A 15,197-nucleotide genomic window follows, 5' to 3' on the forward strand; every position below is an offset into this window, starting at 1 on the left:
CACCTCATTATTCTGACCCCCAGTTTTCTGAATGTCTAAAATAGCAAATAAACATAGCATAGGGCTTTTGGTAGGAAATTAAAACACAGAGCCGCATCTATGACTGCCTACTGCAAAACTAAACAGGTAGTCACTTTAGCCTTGTAACAGACCAGTCACCCAAGGGAAGGATAAGTGACAAAGAATGAATAGGAAATAGTTTTTTGTCACTGCATCAGTACATCTGGGTATAGATTTTATTTTGGTGGGGGGAAGGAATAGTATTTTTCATTCTGACAATATTTTACATTTGTTTTTAAATTAGATTTTTCAAATACTAAGATTATGTCAAATCTTGACTCTAGGAGCACAGGGACAAAATTTGACAGAAAATGAGTTCACTCATCTCTCCTCAACCCTCACCGGCGTTTTTCCTAAAACAGCCTCTTGGAAAACAGTGAAAAACACCCTCAGAAGCCTTCCTCAATGGCTCCTGTTTACCAGTGATAACGTTAACTATCAAGTGAGTGCTCTACTATTCTGCACTACTCCTAGAATTAGGCTTTTTGAAACTTTTCCTACCCAAACAATTTTCTTTAACATCTACTAAGATCTCTCTTTCCTTACTTTCTCCCATATCTGTCCTATGCCTCTCTCACAAAGTCTTCCCTGACTACAGGCAAATAAGCTCCAACTACGCAACCTCTAAAGCCAATAATAATCAATTTAGAAAGCACCCTACTAAGATATTACAAAATATAAAAAGAAATATAAGATATTAAATTGCCCTTATTTTTACTGGGTAATTTTTTTCTAATTCTCATGTATATAATTATTGTGACATTACTGGCCACTTTTCATTTAAAAAATCATGAAAGGGAGCATCTATTTAGTTTAGTTTACAGGGAGAGCCAAACACAGCCATCCATAGGTGAAAGAGCATTATAAGCCGTATGGAGTGGAGATGACGACAGAATGCTTCCAAAGCGACAAGAAAAATGAGAGAATGGTTTTGTATATTCACATTACATATTAATTCCACTCATGAATCAAGAGCACTGTGTACCAAGAAGCAGCAACTCTATGTAAGGCCTGGGCAAGGTCTTTGCTTTCAATAAAGTAGGATTAGAGTCAGTCTTAGAAACATGCTCAGAGTAACAAGATTAAACAAGCACATACATGGCTATCAGAATCCTACAGAATGAGTCTCACAGAGCCTCAAATGCAAAAGCCTCCCAGTACCTACAGTGGTCCGCTGTTATAACACAGAATGAGAACACAGCGTGGAGTGGCCTGTGACAGTCACTTGGAGTATTGGCCGATCTCAGGGAAGACGTTTTAATTAGAAATGCTCAGGATTCTTGGCCTTGGGGATTAAACCCTCACTGTCCAGATGTTTCAAATCTGCCTAAGAAATCTCCTGCATCACATTTATTTGAACCACGTAGTAAAACAGTTTAAGACAATGTAAATTTAAAAGCTGCATATGTCCTGCCTTTCTTTGTTTAGAATAAATCAGTTCCATCTCTAACACTTTCCTAAAAGCTGGACGAACTAAGGATCCTCCTCTCACTTGCTATAGTGATTTAGAACAGGGTTCTGCCCTCCTGCTGTACAAGGCTTACACTCCCTGCGACCATCCATCAACCTGAATCACTCAAAAAGCCTCGCTCCTGGGTGACCTTGAAGCATCAGCAGCAGCAGACAGCTGGGAAGCAGCTGGCACGTTCAACGCTTCCCTGCAGTCGCATGGTCGGCTACACTATTCTGCACTTTTCAAATACTTTAACTGCTCAGCAAAAACTAACAGGACCCTGAGTAAAATTATGCACCACAGCACAATGCATAATAAGCTCAAAGCAATGCTGTTTGAGAAATTCAACATACTGGACTTCCTCAAAAGCATCAGTTTTCTGGAATATATGTGTATAATAGTTCATTTCCATACCTCACGTGTCAAACCTTACATGCAAGAGTTTTTCCATCTGTCAGCAAAACAGTGGGATGGGGTCAAGTTCATAATTTGGCTTCTCAGAAGTAACAGCATTCAGACACAAATTCTAGGTGAGGAAATCTGAGGCAGAGAAGGGAAGCGGAAGGACCGGCCTAAGTCACAGGGCACATTGGTGAATGGGCAAGGGGAGCTTAAAGCTCTTTTGTCTGCCACTCAGCCCTGGAGGTACAATAGAGGATGGATGCCAGCACCTTCTCTGGCATTCTAGGCTACTTAGTGACACAGAATTATGGCAATAAAGGTATGCTTTTGTGCCATCACTCCCTAAAAGTAAAAGGTGGCCGGGCGTGGTGGCTTACACCTGTAATTCCAGCACTTTGGGAGGCCGAGGCGAGCAGATCACGAGGTCAGGAGTTTGAGACCAGACTGGCCAATGTAGTGAAACCCCCGTCTCTACTAAAAATACAAAACATTAGTCAGGCATGGTGGCAGGCACCTGTAATCCCAACTACGTGGGAGGCTGAGGCGGGAGAATCACTTGAAGCTGGGAGGAGGAGGAGGTTGCAATGAGCCGAGATCGTGCCATTACACTCCAGCCTGGGCGACAGTGCAAGACTCCGTCTCAAAAAAAAAGAAAAAGTAAAAGGTAAGGGAGAAGGATTCCTTTGATAAAAGCCATTACTTTTTTTTATTAGGAGTCTTTTGATTTCAAGTGACAGAAAACTCAACTCAAAATGGCTTAAGTGAAATAAAGAATTCAGTGGCTCACAAAGCTGAAAGGCCCTTTTAAGCCTTGGTGGACTCAGGGGATAGGGGAGTGTCATCATTCTCTGTGTCCCTCGGCCCAGCCTTCCTTTGTGTTTGCTGTGTCCTCAGGACAGTTCTTGCTTTGTGGTGCCAAAGGACTGCTAACAGCAATAGGCTTGCACCCCACACCACCAAGTCCACTGGGAAGGAAGGAAATTCCCTTCCCTGCTGGTCCCCAAACACTAAAGTCCCGGAACTCACTCTGGCTAGACAAGAACAATATACCTCTGGGACGCCAGGCTTCACACCTTTTCTTTCTCTGGCTTTGGCCCTCTTGACCATAGTCTCACGAACTCGTTTGTTTCCCACTTGCTTGTGCCCTAATGTAAGTCTTCCCAGAGTGAAATGAAATAGGAGGCAGGCACTACCCTGCTGTCTGTTCCCAGGTTTGTCCCATATGTCCCCAGCCAGTTGGGTGAGATTTACTGACTTCAAACTTTGATCTCTTTTCCAGTACCTCAGTCCATCTTGACATTTCTATGTTATAATACATAACTATGATTTTTTTGGGCGGCTGGTTTCTCCTTATTTCTATTTCTTTTGGAAAGTTCAAGAGTTGGTCCATATTCCTACTTGGGCCGTACCTGTCAATCCCAGTACCTGCTGTCTCCCCAAACATGGTCCTGTAGTAGCTAAACCATGTTAATGCTGAAACAAGTCATTTTCATCCATACGCACACACACACACACACACACACACACATGCACGCATCTTGTCTTAGTCACTTTAGGCTGCTCTTTAAAAAATACCATAAACCAGGTGGCTTATAAACAACAGAAATATGTTGCTCCAGTTCTGGAGGCTGGAAGTCCGAGATTAGGGTGTCAGCATGCTCAGGTTCTATTAAGGGCCTCTTCGAGGTTGCAGAATGCCAAACTCTCACTGTATCCTCCCATGGAGGAAAAAGGGGCTAGAGAGCTCTCTGGGGTCCCTTTTATGAGGGCACTAATTCCATGCATAAGAGCTTCACTCTTATGACCTAATCACCTCCTGAAGGCCCCACCTCCTAATACCATCGCACTGTGGGTCAGCATTCCAACCTATGAATCTGGGGGAGAAGGGACCCAAACATTCAGTCCACTGCAATCCTCAAAGTGAATCTCATGCATTTTCATATTTCCCAAAACTTTCATTTGTGTATCCATCTGGACAACTCTGAGTTCTGCCTGGGGAGGAAGATTCCTGAAGACTCCCTGTTAGCTCCCAGTGAAAATAAAAGCATTTGAAAATCCCTTTCCCAGATGTGTGAAGTTATTTAACACCCTAGAAAATCAAGGGCAGGTCATAGCCTCAAATAGGGATTTCTCAAATCACCCATTTAAAAAGCCACCACATCTGGGCCGGGTGTGGTGGCTCATGCCTGTAATTCCAGCACTTTTGGAGGCCGAGGCGGGTGGATCACGAGGTCAGGAGTTCAAGACCAACCTGGCCAAGATGATGAAACCCCATCTCTATTAAAAATACAAAAATTAGCCAGGCATGGTGGCAGGTGCCTGTAATCCCAGCTACTTGGGAGGCTGAGGCAGAGAATTGCTCAAACCTGGGAGGCAGAGGTTGTAGTGAGCCGAGATCACGCCACTGCACTCCAGCCTGGGCTGTAAAGTGAGACTCCATCTCAAAAATAAAAAAATAAAAATAAATAAAAAGTTGCATCTGTATTAATTAGCTCAACCCCCTTTCTGGGCCTGAGACTGTATTCAGAATCTCAGATGGTCACTTGTTGTCCATGAGGATCATCGAGGCCTCATTCCTGTTCTTATGCATCCCTGCTTAGCATCTGGAGCTGCTAAGAACCAGGCCGGGGCCATGGGGAAGCATCAGGAAGCCTCTCTTCAGGAAAAGGAAAATACAAACATGCAAGCTGATGACTTGCAAAGTGGCCACTCACCATGCTTTCTTGCAGCCTGAAGACAGGGACTCCATTCTTTTGAGCTATGAATGTTTTGTGGTCCAGTGATGAGTATGAAAACTCAAAGCTCAGCCTAATGATTCTAAGGGTGGTCTTGGCAAGCTGCATTGCTTCTGACCTGCAGTGGTTCTGACCTGTCCTACTCTGAGCAAATGCCTCGGGGCTCTGAGCTGCAGCTGCTTTCCTTTCCAGACAGGCCTCTCTGGCCACACAGGGCTCTTGTGATGGTGCCTTCCTTTTAAGGCTCTCATGGGCAAATGCATTAACTGGCATTCTGTGTGTGTTTGTGTGTGTGTGTGTGTGTGTGTCCTCTGAGAGGCTTCAGGATATAACAGGAAGCATGTTATGGGCTTGGAATAAGATCAGCCCTGGGTTAATATCGTGGCTCAGCTGCTCACTTGTTCTGTGACCTTGGGCAAGTTCTTTAACTTCCTTGAGTTTCTTTTTTCTGATGTGTCAAATAAGAAAAATGAAAGTCTACTTCCAGAGTGAATGTTAGGACTGGAATGAATATATTAGAGAAGATGAGCAGATGTTCAATAAATACAAGAAGATGAGGATCGCCATTGTTACTGCTACTACTGCTGCTCCACTCCTACTACTGTTATTATTACCATTAAGAATAATAGATCCAGGGCCCAACGTACAACCTAAGTATGGGTCTGAAAGCTCTAACAGACTTCGGATTCCTGATAAAGGAGATTCATGACATTTATCTCAGCAGTAACTAAAACAAGGGCATCGAACAAATACAAATGTGTTGTGTTCCTTGTCATGGCATATCCAGGCACCTTGCAAACGTATCCAAATAAATTATGGGGTAACTTAACTGCAAGTCAATATATGTAAATCCCTCCCTGGCATAACTTTAAAGGAAGGGCAGCTTTTAATTACAGGGTTGCATTGTACTATTAACCCATAAGCCAGAATAAGCGGCCTGCTTTGTACTTAAGAAAAAAAATTGCCTTTTGAGAAGCTCAGTGCTTTGCAAAGATCTTACAAGTCACCCTTAAAATGCTTAGTGGGTAGGAAGCATTCAGCAATATTCATTTGGAAAAAGTTAAAAAATAAACTGTGAAGTTGAGAACTTCTTTCTTTGATTGCCTGATCAAGCCAGGTATCCCTGGCTCCATCCTGTTCACCATCATTAACAAATCATGAATGAAACTCCAGATGGTGACAGGTAATCCCATCTGCTGCCAAACTGAGGGGGCTGGAGGGGTGAAAGATGACAAGAATGAAACTGACCTCTATGGGCTGGAATATTGAGTTAAAACCAATAAGAGGAGAGTTGATAGCGGAAATGTAAACTTCCTCTTTTCAGTAAACCACACTCACGCATAAGATCAGGATGAAGAAGGGTCAGCTCAGCAAATATTTTGTAAAATAATGAGACATTTTAGATTTTAAGAGGCATGAATGAGAGCAGGACACCTGGTTTGCAGAATAGGTCCTTCTACTGAGAACCAATTAGATGACCTCTGGAGCAAGGTGAAGGTGGGGAGGGTTAGGGGCAATCCACTGAACATCTAGATGAGGCCAACTAGGATTTCCAAGGTCTAGACCATTTCACACAAGGAACAGTTTGTACCATTTGGCCTGAAAAAGAGGGTGGCAAAGGAAGAAGAGCTGCCTCCAAACTGGTAAAGAGCAGCAGGTGTAGGACTCAGCGTCTTGATGCTGTGTCAGCAGGGGTATCCAGGTGATATCACAAGGAGCCGATTCAACTCAATGAAGAGCTCACAGCTGTAACAGCACTCACAAGGGCTGCCGAGCAAGGCACAAGATCTGCTCCACCAGCAGCGAGAAGAGGCTGGATGGTCCAGAGCACAGAGGGGCTACCGTAATTCCTAAGGGTCCGTGCTATACTCATGTCTATATTACAAACCAACAAGGCGCTGGAAAACAACACAGTGAGATTTACGAGAGCTTAAGACTAGTTACAATATTTTTATCATTTATTTTGTTGTTAGATAAACCACAAAACCGTGGGACTTAGAGAGCCTATTATTCCATAAAGGCAGCTGTGATGCTCGAAGAACAGAACTGGAGCTCAGTGACTGGCCCAGGTATCAAAATAAACACGGTGCCTGAAGGGAAAAATAATATTTATAGGGCACCTCACAGCAGGCTGGCTATGGATGTGATGGTACACGATCTATATAATGTGTCATTTCCCCTGTTGATTTGATTGCCTTCTGCCGTTTCAGAAAGGACTTCAGGTAGATTGCAGGGATACATAATATATGTCTAGTTACAACTAGATTAAAAGCTGAATAAGAAAAGATAGAAATTTAGGAAAGGAAAATGAAATGGGGTCAGGAATAAGGATAAGGTATGTTGTACATAGAAATGACTTACACATTTACCACAGCAAACCATGTCTCTTTTGGTGTGTATGACTTCTGAGGAGTGATCGTCTCATTTTACAGATGAGTTAACTGAGGCTCACAAAGTAACATCCCAAACACCTAACCAAGCGTATGTGCTGGGATTTTAACTGTGGTTTGACCAACCACAAAGCACAAAGCCTGTGCTTTCTGATGTTCTACCGCTGCCTCAGTAAGAGATGAGGATTAAGTAGAACCAATTATTCCTTGCTGAGAAAGGCAGGTCCAAGGATACAGATGCAGAGCTGATACTTTTACAGACCAGTCACACAGAGTGATTCCTGCTAGGTAAAGCCTAGCACAGTACACTCGCATAGATGATGCTTAATACACACTTGCCATAAAGGATAGCACCCAGAACAATGTAACATTTTAAAACCGATCTGGATAGAATTCTAGATATGTAACCATCATGAAAGCTTTATTTCCCTTTCATCTAGCGCCGTAGGTCTAATGTATTTTACATTTTATAGAGGGTTTCTGACATATCAAAACAAAATCTCTGTTAATGGGAGTTTTCATTATTTTAGAAAGCTGAAAATAGTCAACTCCTTTAGAACAAAGATGTTTGCTGAGATAATTGGGCACATGTATCATGTAATTTCTGGCCTAAACATTTGTTTCATGTTAATGACAAAGTTTGGTTATTTAGTGACTGTTTATATACAAAGAGCAGGATGATAAATCATAATATCAGAATGTATTTCTAAAGCTTTCTAAAATGCTCTGACATTACGGGGATGTATAAACACAAAGCACTATTATACACTGCATTTGCTATTGTTGCCTGGAATTAAAATAAAGACACCAGGCAGAGCTCATCAAGACAGATTTTTAAAGACCTCGTTAGTCAAGACCACCTCAGTCTAGCAGTGAGTGTTCTCACCCCAGCAAATGTGAAGCCAGATTAGGATTTCTATTTCCTCTGACATAATACTGTTAGACTTAATTCACTTAAGAAATATTTACAGGCCAGGCGTGGTGGCTCACGCCTGTAATCTCAGCACTTTGGGAGGCCGAGGAGGGCGGATCACAGGATCAGGAATTCAAGACTAGCCTGAACAACATGGTGAAACCCCATCTCTACTAAAAACACAAAAATTATCCAGGCGTGGTGGCGGGCCTCTGTAATCCCAGCTACTCGGGAGGCTGAGGTAGAAGAATCAATTGAACCCGGGAGGCGGAGGTTGCAGTGAGCTGAGATTGTGCCACTGCACTCCAGCCTGGGGGACAGAGTGAGACTCCGTCTCAAAAAAAAAAAAAAAAGTACAGAACACCTGCTTTTTGCAGGGCCCCATTAGGCATACAAAAATGAAAACTAAACAAGTTCAGAATTGAAGGTATATATAGACTACACCAATCTTGGGTAGAATTTACTGATGGCCATAGCAGCAAATTTATTTTTCCAAACATGACTGCTACAGTACCTCTCCATCCTACAAACCACCCTTGAATCTTACCATATATCCACCAAGAGGCAGAATATAATTCCCCTTTCTTTGAATCTGGGTGGGTGAGTGACTTACTTGTAGAAAATAGAATGGGAGAGAATCGATGCTGCAGAACTTCTGAGGCTAGGCCAGAAAAATCAATGTAACTTTTATTAATACCTTACTCACTAGAAAACTTTTGCTGAAGCCCTGAGGCCACCATGCTCTCAGGAAGCCAAAATTCTGACTCACCTAGAGATTACACAGAGAGGTTCTGAGGCTACATGAAAAGAGAGAAAGATGTCCAGTTAGTCCCCAGCAGTTCCGATTCCCTATTTCAGTCCCAGTCACCACCTTTATAAGGGTCTTCAAATCACAACCACTCAGCCCAGCCCTTCCCAAATTCCTGACCCATAGAAGCCATGAGATATGATAAATTGTTTCCTGTTGTTTTAAGACAAAAACTAAGGTTTATAGAGATTTGTTATTGAGTAATAGACAACAAGAACATAAAGGCAAACTGTTAGAGGAATTTAGGAAAGGAAAGATAATTTTTAATTGGGGTGATCAGGACAACTTCATGGCAGAGTTGCCATTTAAGTTGGGCTTTGCCGACTAGGTGTGGACAGGAAATGAAAAGGTTGAGGGAGGGAAGGTCATTCTATTTGAAGAGTAAGATCCAAGGAGAGGTTCGGAGTGGAAATTCACAGTATATGATGTGTGGGAAAGTGTTGTGGGAGATGGGCTAGAAAGTTCGAGAAAGAAGGGTCTATATCTGTGCTTTCCAATATGGTAGCCTCCCATGACAGGTGGCTATTTAAATTTAAGTGGATTAAAAGTAAATGGAATTTAAAATTCAGTTCCAGCCGGGTGCAGTGGCTCACGCCTGTAATCCCAGCACTTTGGGAGGCCAAGGCGAGTGGATCACAAGGTCAGGAGATCGAGAACATCCTGGCTAACACGGTGAAACCCCGTCTCTACTAAAAATACAAAAAAAAAAAAAAAAATTAGCCAGGCATGGTGGCAGGCACCTATAGTCCCAGTTACTCGGGAGGCTGAGGCAGGAGAATGGCGTGAACCTGGGAGACAGAGCTTGCAGTGAGCGGAGATCGTGCCACTGCACTCCAGCCTGGGCAACAGAGCAAGACTCCGTCTCAAAATAATAATAATAATAATAAAATAAAAATAAAATAAAATTCAGTTCCTCCATCAGACTAGCCCCATTTCAAGTGCTTGGTAGCCCTATGTGGCTGGTACCTGCCATATTGGAGAGCACAGACATAGAACATTTCCATTATCCAGAACTTCCTATTGGACAGTGCTGGTCTACATGGCATTTCTCCGTTTTCCTCAGGCACAATGAGCCACTGCAGGCTTTTGAGGAGAAGAGTGACAAGCTGAGAGCTGTGTTTTAGGACAGCTATCCTAGAGCTATGTGTGGGCAGAGAGTAGCAAGCAGGTTAGTGAGGAGGCTAGGGTAAAAAGGCAGACAGGGGACACATTTGTCATATGCCCTAGTGAGGCACAGAATCAGGGAACAGGAGGTCTGCAGGTTTCAGGACAGGCCAGTTCGGGGAGAAAAGGGACTAGCCGTGATTATCAGGTCACTGGTGATTTATTTATGACTTCCTTGAAGTATTAAAATGGTTTTGTTACACTGCAACTCTCATTAGAGACCTGCACAAACAAAAGTCAGCTTTAAAAGATCTGTAATAAAAACCAAGGGACTGGAAAGTGAGGGAGCAGAGGTGAAAAGAAAGAGGAAGCCAGGAGAGGGGACTGCTAGGTGGCCTCCAACACACACCCCCAGGCTGGTGGCGGCAGTTCATGGTGGTAAATGTGCTCACTAAAGCTCCAGATGAGAATGTCTTTTCAGGCAGCCCTTTTAAAGTGATGGAACAACTAGTACAAAATTAAACAGGATAAATGACGTTAACTGACTGGTCCTTTGTATCAGACTCAAAAGATGGTAATTAGAATGGCCACATAGAAACTCTGCAGTCAGAACACTAAAACTCATTAATTAGGATTTGAAACTAAAAAAAAGTTTTAAATAGATAGAATGAGCTTTCCAGAGTGTTTGTAAGGACCAGAGGAGATTTCCTGTCACTTCCTTTCCTGGTACCCACCACTCTACTGTTGTGATTTCCCTCGACTGATCTTTTCAGCAGATGGGCCAGAGGACGCTGCGTTCTGATGCCTTCACAAAAGGCAACAATAGACCTTCAGCAGACTGGGTTTTGCACCAAGAACTCTCTCCCGCAGCGGAATTGAAAATTTCCTTCCACTTGGCTCCTTCGGAAAGACCTAGGAAAGGGCAGGTTTCCTTGTACATACCCACAGACCCTGAAGCCCTCTTCCAACCCATGAGAAGGGCAGCCAGAGGCGGACACCCCACACACACATACAGGGAACCTAGTGCTAATATCTGTGTTATTTACTGATGAAAAGAATAAACGTGGCAGAATCACTTCTTTGTGGGACTGAATAAACATAAATCTTGCTCTAGAAGCCCGTATGTTTAAGTAACCCACATAAACTGACAATTCAGACCCAAACATCTCACTCAAAGATGGCTGAATTTTGGAAGTGAGGAGACTAAATAACAAAACACCTAACTCCTTTTGCGCAGGTATTAGAATGCCTCCCTCCAATGTCATCTCTGCAAAAAGATTCCCCTTTCCACTGGGGACACTTAAAATCCTTTCTGACTCAACTGAGAGGTGTTTTACTTCTATTGAATCTTCCCATGCCAGAAAGACGGATTCCCTATCTGAGAATAGGAGGCAAAAAGAAATCTTTTGTACTGAGGACCAAGTTTTAAATATGTTGTACTTTCCTTTCCTGTTTAGGTGAAAGCATGAGAAAATGCCCCTCCTCTTATTTACAAGTATTTGCACTTTCCAGAAGCATGACTTTCAGAGCTCCAAAAAGGTCCCCCAAATTATTTTCTCCTAAAAAAGCTTAAAGAGAAGCCAACTGTGGTAGTTTTTTTTTACTCTCTGGCTCTGTAAATATGCATGTCTCTTTAGACAAATGCAAATGAGCAGCCTTGTTATGTGTGAATTTCAAGACAACTTTACTTTTATTGCAAAATCTACCTCTCTTAGAAGACAAGAAATCTGCCAGAAACCTGAGGACCTCCTTCAACTCCTCACGGGCCCGAAGTAGGGCTCACTGGTTTGGTTAGTTTTCACCAGGGCACCCCTAAATGTGAGATTGTCTGAAGGAGATCCCCCCGAGTCATGGTAAACACCTACTAGCAAGGGTCAAGCTGGGACAGGAACCTCCCTGCGGAGCAGTCAGAGAATAATCATCCTAGCTCAGGCCCACGTGGTGCTTACTTTGTGGCAGGCCCTGTTCTCCGTGTTTTATGTATGTTAATTCATTTTCTCCTCACAAGTCTATGAGGTAGGTCTTATGATTTCACTTCCATTTTACAGATGAGGAAAAGGAGGCCTGAAATGATCAGTGTTAAGTGGGAGAGATGAGGTGTGAACTCAGGCAGGCTGTGTTCTAATCCCTAAGCCACACCACCTGTGCCAGAAGGATGCAAATTTTATAAACCATCTCTCGGGAGAAACATGAAGCCAAAGGTCTAACTTAATGATGGCCTCTGTGAGACATAAAAGACACATTGTAAAATGCTAGCACTCTGCAAAATGTAAACAAATTACGGAAAAAGGATTAGGGTTTAAAAGTAATAAATAGCACAAGTATGGCTAATAAATTAGGGCAGAGGAGATTGAAATGGAAGACCTGCCCCAACACATGGAGCAATGCAAAGGTCTCTGTCCCAGCTGAAGACCTCCAGGTACACATGCTTTCCTTCCCTGCTAGCTATTCTCAAGACCTTCCCCACAAATCATTACGAGGTCTTTACGATTACTTGGTGAACCATTACTTCTCTCTTCTCACCTTCCCGTAAGAATAACACTCCTACTTCATCAATCACCAATTGCTTAAGGAAATTTATGACAGGTCCAAATAGTGAAGAAAAGGTGAAGAAATCATCTTCACTTTTATGCCGCAAGTTTTATGGCACTTAGAAAAGTTGGTGGTCTCTTTTCCATAGAGCTGTGATGGCTGCCCACTTGTACAGGACTGTATATTTAGAATGCTCACAGAAGGGATGCTACAGACAGGAAAAAAGTATGCCATCCAGGGGCCATCTTGGCATATCAAAGGACATTAACAGTGGCTTGTACCTTCCCCTAGGTCACCTACGAAAACTTGGCAGTGATAACTCACTTTTCCTTCACAACTGGTGAAACCTGGACTAGTATTCATTGGCTAATTTGAAATCAGTCATGTTCTTTCCAGATCCCTGAGACCCAAGAGCTGAGTCAATGAACTGAGGAGGTCATCAAGAGAGACAGGTTTGGCCTGGCCCCACAGCAGGGGGAAGCCTGGAGCCAGGGACCTCCTAACAGAGGAAGGCAGAGGAGCCTTCTAAAGTGCAAACTGGAGAAAAGCAATTGAGCACTGATTTTAGGATCTTACTTGTAGTTTTTCTCCCAGAATTTCACTGGCCTGACATACGATGTGATGAAAATGACACTCCCAAGAAATGGGCTCAATGGGGTAGAAAAGATTGATGTGGCAATCGTCTGAAAGAAAAGCATGGCAGAATCTGAGAATGTTGAGTTAAGGCAAAAAAAAATTATGATTCTTAGATTTTTTAAAATATTATTTCAAATTTTGATGAGTTTTCACTGAAGTCATTTTTTCCACCAAAGAAAGAACAAAGAACACACACTTAATCTCTCTATGTATAGATTTATAAATATAAAACTTTCAGTAGTACCCTGCTAGGTCTCATTTCACCACCATGTAAACCAAATGATTCTCATAAAAATCTCAGCAGTCTTAGTCTGATTCATGGCAAAGGTTTAATATCTAAGGATTGAAAAGAACAGTTTCTTTTCACTAAGATTATTAGCTGAACAAAACACACTAGGGTACATTTGCTAAAGTATCAAGTAGCTTTGTAAATAATTAATATTAGATGATACTTTTTGAAAATAAATAATATAATTGTTTGGGAAGGTAGCATCTCTGTTTCTTGAAGAATGTTTTCCCACTGTTTGAAATATCTATCCATCTATCTATCTAGGTAGATGGATACACAGATAAACAGATATCATATATTGAACACCATTGGTTCAATTCAAGTCATATCTAGTTTTTAAGCAAAAAACACCACATGCACATGAAGTAAGTGTTTTGTGGGCCAAGTTGCTTCTTTAGGCATTCTTATATGAGTTTCTCATGTACTGGCATGCATCAATTTCACACACCTTGCTTGATCAAAGAGGTAATTGCTCAATATTAAACTTAGCATGTCTGTTGCTTTTGGCTTAAGCCCAACGGATCTTTGGTGATTAGTCGCGAGGAGCCAGAAGCAACAGTTCTCTGAGCAAGCTGGTCCCTTCAGGTCTCACTCCATCACTGGAGACTCCCAGCTGCCAATCACTCACCATCATTGTGGTGCAGAGGTTCTGTGGGGCCTGTGGTTGGAAGCACAAGAGAGAACTGCTGGCCAGAATCCATGGGGGTGGCAGAAGTCAGTGGAGAGCCAGACTGCCCAGGTCGTATAATATCGACATCCTTCCTGGTCCTAGGGTATTAGGACTTGGATCATTCTACTACAGATCTGATCTGACCTCCTACAAGGCTGATCTTCCTGCTGGGAAGTTGTTGACAGCTGTATCTCTCTCACTGCTGAACTAAGGAGGATCTTATTTCTGTAACCCATGTTCCAAAAATTCTGTCAGAGAGTAAAAAAGAAATGCTTGGCACAGACAGGAAGACTCTGCATTTCATTATCAAGAATATATAAGTAACTCGGACTTCTAAGTGGTTTAACATAACGTTAAACAAATTATGTGATAAAGGGGTGGGGGTGGAATTGGGGATTCCCTAACAGCCCCATTTATATGTAAGATATAAAAAAGGGAGGGACTCTTGTGCTGTCCACACTTTCACGTACATTTTCGTAGATTTAAAATCAGATTAAAAAAACGTAGCCAGGCATTGTGGTGCACACCTGCAGTCCCAGCCACACAGGAGGCTGAGGTGAGAGGATCTCTTGAGCCCAGGAGTTTGAGGCTGCAGTGAGCTAGAAGTGCACTGTTGCACTCCAGCCTGGGCAACAGAGTGAGACCCTCCCTCAAAAAAAAAAAAAAAATCATGATTTTTTTTTTTCAAGAGTGACTTTTTTTTTTTAACTTTCTATTTACTCCCAAGCATTTTCAAGAGTAAAATGTCACATCCTCCATTAATAATCCATTCCAATGTTGAATTGTTTAGGTATCAAAAAGATCTCTATTGTGCTGCAATTTAAATCCAATTCTTTTTATTTTGACCTAGGTTCAAATAGAGAACTACAGAACAATATGCTACTATGATATCTATTATCACCCATCAGTTTCCTCTTCTGAAAGCTGAAAATACCTAAATACTTCTGCCACAAAACACAACAAATTAGCTATTATGCTCCTCATCATTGGAAGAAAAGGGAATTGCATGCAAGATATCATTGAGTGAAGGTATTGAAAAAAATATTAGAAAGCAGAGTCAGGTCAGAGGTGGAGTTTTCTGAGGGGCTGTGTTGAGAAGAAAGGAAGAGGGAGAAGTCTCCACATCAGGGGACAGAGGGTGTGATGGGGCTTGCAGAGGAACCAGGACAAAACCAAGTGGAGCCAGGGCTGGGCAGATGTGCTAA

At 42.5% G+C, this 15,197-nt stretch overlaps 1 protein-coding gene across 3 annotated transcripts in view; it reads right to left on the reverse strand.

The window, feature by feature from the left end:
- Positions 1-15,197, reverse strand: part of PCNX2 (pecanex 2) — a 344,391-nt gene that overhangs the window by 93,457 nt on the left and 235,737 nt on the right. For all 3 annotated transcript variants that reach the window (XM_063707871.1, XM_055372884.2, XM_004028606.5), the window contains exon 23: positions 12,974-13,103. In XM_063707871.1, the coding sequence (XP_063563941.1) occupies positions 12,974-13,103 (130 nt within the window). The remainder of the gene's footprint in view (positions 1-12,973; positions 13,104-15,197) is intronic.

Source organism: Gorilla gorilla, chromosome 1 (assembly GCF_029281585.2).
Source record: "Gorilla gorilla gorilla isolate KB3781 chromosome 1, NHGRI_mGorGor1-v2.1_pri, whole genome shotgun sequence".
Classification (NCBI taxonomy): domain Eukaryota; kingdom Metazoa; phylum Chordata; class Mammalia; order Primates; family Hominidae; genus Gorilla; species Gorilla gorilla.